Source organism: Dromiciops gliroides, chromosome 5 (assembly GCF_019393635.1).
Source record: "Dromiciops gliroides isolate mDroGli1 chromosome 5, mDroGli1.pri, whole genome shotgun sequence".
Taxonomy (NCBI): domain Eukaryota; kingdom Metazoa; phylum Chordata; class Mammalia; order Microbiotheria; family Microbiotheriidae; genus Dromiciops; species Dromiciops gliroides.
The window spans coordinates 190897530-190903823 of record NC_057865.1 but is presented as its reverse complement, the minus strand read 5'-3'; the positions used below and the strand labels follow the sequence as shown (position 1 = coordinate 190903823).

General features: G+C 36.7%; 1 protein-coding gene across 1 annotated transcript; it reads right to left on the bottom strand.

Moving 5' to 3' along the window:
• Positions 1-1375: 1375 nt before the first annotated feature.
• Positions 1376-1912, bottom strand: LOC122729527 (ferritin light chain-like). The gene has a single exon (XM_043968459.1). It carries the CDS (start codon positions 1910-1912, stop codon positions 1376-1378), a length of 537 nt encoding a protein of 178 aa, XP_043824394.1.
• Between the last annotated feature and the right edge of the window lie 4382 nt (positions 1913-6294).

Here is a 6294-nt window from a genome sequence, read left to right as displayed (position 1 = left end):
TTTTTAGAGAGGAAAAATAAATCAACATAACTGATCTATACATTTAAAAAGTCTGAAAATAGGTGCAATGTATAACATCTGTGGACTTGCCACCTCCATGAAGAGGTGTGCTGGGGCGTCTCCTCTCATATCTCTTCATTGAATTCTCACTTGATCTTTGTAATTTTGTTACATTTGATTTTTTTTTTTTTGGTGTGTAGTTCTTTCCATTTACATTGTTATAGTTATTATGTGTTTTCTTTTCTTGCTTAATGCTTACTTCATTCTGCATCAATTAGCATAGATCTTTCCATGCTTCTCTGTATTCATCACACATATTTCATGCAGCACAATAATATCCCATTACATTCATGTACTGCCATTTGTTTAGCCATTTCCCAATTGTTGGGCATCTACTTTGTTTCCAATTCCTAGCTATCACAAAAGGTGCTGCTATAAAATTTTGGTATTCATTTATTGGTGGCTTCCTTGGGGTTGATAAGTCCAGTAACGGAATCTTTGGTTCAAAGGTTTTAGACATTTTAGTCACTTTATTTGCATAATTCCAAATTGTTTTCAAAATGGTTGTATCATTTCAGTGTTCCACTAACAATGTATTAGTATGCCAATTATTCCATAGCCTCTCCAACATTGACCATTTTTTGTCATTTTTGTCAATTTTCAGGGAGTGAGGTAAAACCTTAGAATTGTTTTGATTTGCTTTTCTCTTATCATTAATGATTTGGAGCAGTTTTTCATGTGGTTGTGAATATTTTGCAATTCTTTTTTTGAGAACTATTTGTTCATATCTTTTGACCACTTATCTATTGGGGAATAGCTATGTAATTTATATATCTTGGATAACAAATACTTATTAGAGAAACTAGATACAAAGATTCCCTGCCCCCTCCATTTAACCACTTCCCTTCTTATCCTAGGTGTATTAATTTTCCTCTGTGTAGAAGCTTTTCAGTTTCAAATAATCAAAGTTACCTATTTTATCTTATATAATTGCTTCTACCTCTTGTTTGGTTAAGAATACATCTCCTACCCATAGATGTGAGAGGTATATAATCTATTTCTCTTCTTTTTTTTTTAAATTATAAAAGTATTTTATTATTTTTCAGTTACATGTAGAGAGAGTTTTCAATTTTTTTTTTGTTAGTGAGGTAATTGGGGTTAAGTGACTTGCCCAGGGTCACACAGCTAGTTAAGTGTCTGAGGCTGGATTTGAACTCAGGTACTCCTGAATCTAGGGCCGGTGCTTTATCCACTGCACCACCTACCCGCCCCTAGAGATAGTTTTCAACATTTGTTTTTTTTTGTTTTTTTGAGCAGCGAGCAGGCTTTATTCTTTATTGTGGGCCCAGTCGGCCTTCTCGTGGGGCTGCTCCTCCTAGTCCTGCTTCAGGCTCAGCCGCTCGAACAGGTATTCTCCCAGCCCGGGGTGGGGGTCGGCCTGCACGTGGCGCAGGGTGGTCAGGTGGTCGCTCAGGCACTTCAGCAGCCTCACCTCTTCACCCAGGTAGTGGCTCTCCAGGAAGTCGCAGAGGTGTGGATCCCCTTGGCTGGAACCCAGGGTGTGCAGCTTTAGGGGGGCCTGGTTCAGGCCCTTCTCCAGGCTCGGGGCAGCCTCCATGGCATCTAAGCTGTAGCCCCACTCATCTTGACCAGGTTTCTGCACAGCCTGGAGGAGGACCCGGCCTCCAAGTTGGTTCTGGAGCTGCATAAGGCACTCGGCGCCCTCGCGTTTGTCCTTCGCCAGGTCACGGAAAAAATGCGACACCCTCGGCAGAGTGACATCGTCCGGGTCGAAATAGAAACCCAGGGACAGGTAGGCGTAGGAGGCCTGCAGGTAGAGGTTGGCCAGGCGGTTGACCGCGGCCTGGGCCTCGGAGGAGAAGTTTTGGCGGATCTGAGAGGTGGAGCTCATGGCACCGACGGCAACAGGAGGAGGCGGCTGGTCACGGGGCTGTTTGGTCTCGGAGGCCAGGGGCCGATGGTCCCGGAGGCGGATGGTCTCGAAAGCGGGGGTCGGGTGGTCCCAGGGGCTGTAGGGCTGCAGAAGGACGAAGGTCTAGCGCGAGGGGAGCTCCGGGAACCCTGGGTCTGCTCCATCCAAACACTGTTGAAGCAAGAACCAGAGCCGGGAGACGAGGTCCCAACATTTGTTTTTATAAGATTTCCAGTTTCAAATTTTTCTCCCTCCCTCACCTCCCTCCCCCCTCCCTAAGACAGCAAGTAATCTGATATAGGTTATATATGTACAATCACATTAAACTTATTTCTGCATTAGTCTAGCTGTGAAAGAAGAATCAGAGCAAAAAGGAAAAACCTCAAAAAAGAAAAACAACAGCACCAAAAACAAAAGAAATAATATGGTTCAATCTGCATCCATATTCTTCAGTTCTTTTTTTTTTTCTGGATTTGGAGAGCATTTTCCATCATGAGTGCTTTGGAACTATCTTGTACCATTGTATTGGTGAGAAGAATCAAGTCTATCACAGTTGATTAATACATAGTATTGATGATACTGTGTACAATGGTTCTGCTCATCTCACTCATCATCAGTTCATGTAAGTCCTTCCAGGTTTCTCTGAAATCTATTTCTCTTCTAATATTTTTATAGTATGATCTTTAATATTAAGGCTGTGTATCCATTTAGAATGCATGATAGAATATAGTATAAGGTGTTTGTCTAAGACTAACTTCTTCCAGTCTACTTTCCAGTTTTCCCAAGAGTTTTTATCAAATAAGAATTTTTCCCCCTAGGTAATTTGTTTTCCATGTTATCAAACAATGGGTTATTGAGTTTTATTGTTTCTGATTCTTCTTTGTCTAGTCTGTTCCACTGATCTATCTCTCTATTCTTTAACCAATACCAGATGGTTTTGATGACTATTGCTTTATAATATAGGTTGAGATCTGGAGCTGCTATTCCGTCTTGGTCTTTACTTCTTTTCAACATTTCTTTTTGTATTTGATATTTTTGGTATTCCCACATGAATTTTGTTCTTATTTTATCAAGTTCTATAAAGAATTCCCTTACGCAATTTGATTGGTATGGAATTAAACATGTAAACAAATTTTGTCAGTATTGTCATTTTTATTATATTGGCATGACCTAGACATTAGCACTGAATATTCCTCCAGCTATTTAAGTTGTTCTTTATTTCTTTAAGGAACACTTTGTAATTTAATCTATTTAAGTCTTTTCTGGGCTTTGGTAGGCCAGACCCCAGATATTTTATGCATTTTGTAGTCAGTTGGAATGATATTTTCCTTTCGATTATTGCTTCTCATGTTTTATAATCATATATGGAAATGCTGTTTATTTTTTAGTTTATTTTGTAGCCTGTAGTTTTTCTGAAGTAATTGATTCAATTAGTATCTTTGCAAGTTCCCTAGGATTTTCCAAGTATAACACCAATACATCATGCCATGTCAGCTAGCAGGGATAATTTTATCTCCTTTTTTACCCTTATGCCTTTGATTTCTTTCTCTTGTCCTATTGTTGTTGATAGAATTTCCAATATTACATCAAATAATAGTAGGGATAGTGGGCATCATTTATCTCCATTGCATATGATACTTATTTTTGGTTTTAGAAGTTGGTTTTTTATGATATTTAAAAAAATTCCCTTATGCCTATATTTTGTAAGGTCTTCATTTATTTATATATTTATTTTTAGCATAAAGGAGTGTAGTATTTTATCAAAGGTTTTTATGCATCTATTGAGATGATCTTATATATTTTTTGGAGCTTTTAGTTTTTCATATGATTTGTTGATTGTTTCCCTAATGTTAAGCCATCCCTACATTCCTGGTATAAGTCTTATTTGGTCATAATAAATTATTTCTTGGGTAAATTCTTGGGTATTCTGACAAGTTTTGTTAAAATTTTTGAGTTAATGATTTTGTCCAGTAGTTTTCCTTCTGTGTTTTATCTTTCCCTGGTTTAGGTATTACGTTTATATTTATCACATGAAAAGATTCTGGTACAATGCTTTCTTTCTCTATTTTTGAGAATAGTTTATGAAGAATGAGTACTAATTGTTCTTTAGAAGTTTGATGGAATTCTCTTGTGAATCCATAAGAACCAGGAGTTCCACCCCAACAACCACCCACCCCAGTTCCTTTACAGCTATATCTATTTCCTTTTTTTGAGATTGGTTTATTTAGGCTCTCTAGCTAGTCTTCTGATAAGTTGAATATTTCATATTTTGGAAAACATTTCTCTATTTCTTTTGTATTCTCAGTTTTGTTTGTGCACAATATGTTTTGACTATTCTTTTGTTTCTTCTGATTCTGTTGTAATTTTACTTTGTTTATTTGATATTTTATTGATTTGATTTTCTGTTCCCTTCTTTTTAATCAGATTAGCTAAGGGTTTATCAATTTTATTAGACTTTTCAAATAACAAATGGTTAGTTTTTCTTATGTCTATGGGGGGTATTGTTTCTTTTTTTTTTTTTAATGTATGAGGTATTTTATTTTTTTCCATTACATGTAAAGATAGTTCTCAACTTTTGTTTATACATGCTTTACAATTTCATATTTTTCTCCCTCCCACCCCTCCCTCCCCCCTCCCCTAGACAGCAGGTAATCTGATATAGGTTATATCTATATATCTCTATACATATACATATATATATATATATATACACACACACACATATATATATACACATACTAACATTAATCCTATTTCTGCATTAATCCTGTTACAAGAGAAAGAATCAGAGCAGTGACGCAAAACCTCAAAATAGAAAGAAAAAAAAAACCAACAGCACCTAAAACAAAAGAAATAATATGGTTCAATCAGCATCTATACTCCACAGTTCTTTCTTTCTTTTTTTTTTCTTGGATTTGGAGATCCTCTTCTATCATGAGTTCCCTGGAACTCTTCTGTACCATTGCATTGGTGAGAAGAATATAGTCCATCACAGTAGGTCAACACTCAATGTTGATGATACTGTGTACAATGTTCTTCTGGTTCTGCTCATCTCACTCATCATCAGCTCACATAAGACCCTCCAGGTTTCTCTGAACTCTTCCTGCTCATCATTTCTTACAGCACAATAGTATTCCATTGTATTCATATACCACAACTTGTCCAGCCATTCCCCAATTGATGGGCACCCCCTCAACTTCCAATTCCTTGCTACCACGTAAAGAGCAGCTATAAATATTTTTGTACATGTGGGTCCCTTTCCCCCTTCCATGATTTCTTTGGGCAAAAGACCTAAAAGTGGGATTGCTGGGTCAAAGGGTATGCACAACTTTATTGCCCTTTGGGCATAATTCCAAATTGCTCTCCAGAATGGTTGGATCAGCTCACAGCTCCACCAACAATGCATTAGTGTTCCAATTTTCGGGGGTATTGTTTCTAATTTGTCTATTTCCCCCTCTAATTTTTAATGTTTTCTCTTTTGTGCTATTTTAGATTTGTCCATTTGTTGGCTTTCTAATTTCTTAATGCACATTCAGTCATTAGTCCTCTCTTTTTATATTTTGTATGTTTGTAGGGATATGATGTTTCTCTTGAGGACAGGGTTGGCTACATCCCAGAAATTCTGGTATGTTGTTTCATCATTATTTTTATCTCTATCATTTTCTTTCACATAGTTTATTTTTTAATTTGTTCTTTGACCCACTCATTATTTAGGATTTCATTATTAAGTCTTCATTTATATCTGTATCTTTGTGTGTGTGTGTTCCTTTAATCAACTGCTATTTTTATTGCTATATGGTATGCGAAGAATGTATTAACTAATTTTGCCTTTTTACAGTTGTTTGCAACATAACTGTGCCCTAATACATGGTCAGTTTTTGTAAAAGTTCCATGTGGAGTTGATAAATATAAATATATACATATTTAAGAAAAATATGCATATTCTTTCATAGTTCCATTTAGAAGGTGCCATGTTTTTGTTTTTGTTTTTGCAGGGCAATGAGGGTTAAGTGACTTGCCCAAGGTCACACAGCTAGTAAGTGTCAAGTATCTGAGGCCGAATTTGAATTCAGGTCTTCCTGAATCCAGGGCTGGTGCTTTATCCACTGTGCCACCTACCTGCCCCCTATGCCATGTGTTTTAACTCTAGTTTCTCCAGTAATTTATTCAATTTCATATTTTCCCTTTTATTTATCTTTCTGTTAGACATCCAAAACTGAGAGGGATTATGTTACTATGTCTTCTTGTAGCTCAGAAAAAGTTCCCTTTTTGTAGTTTCCTTGTTTGTCTCTTTTTTACTTTCTGCATATTTGTTTTTGCTTTGTTAGATAGCAGAAACTTCTGCTTTTTTGGATTCACTT

Coding starts and splice junctions, on each gene's coding strand:
- LOC122729527 (XM_043968459.1), bottom strand. CDS start 1,912: ATGAGCTCCACCTCTCAGATCCGCCAAAACTTCTCCTCCGAGGCCCAG.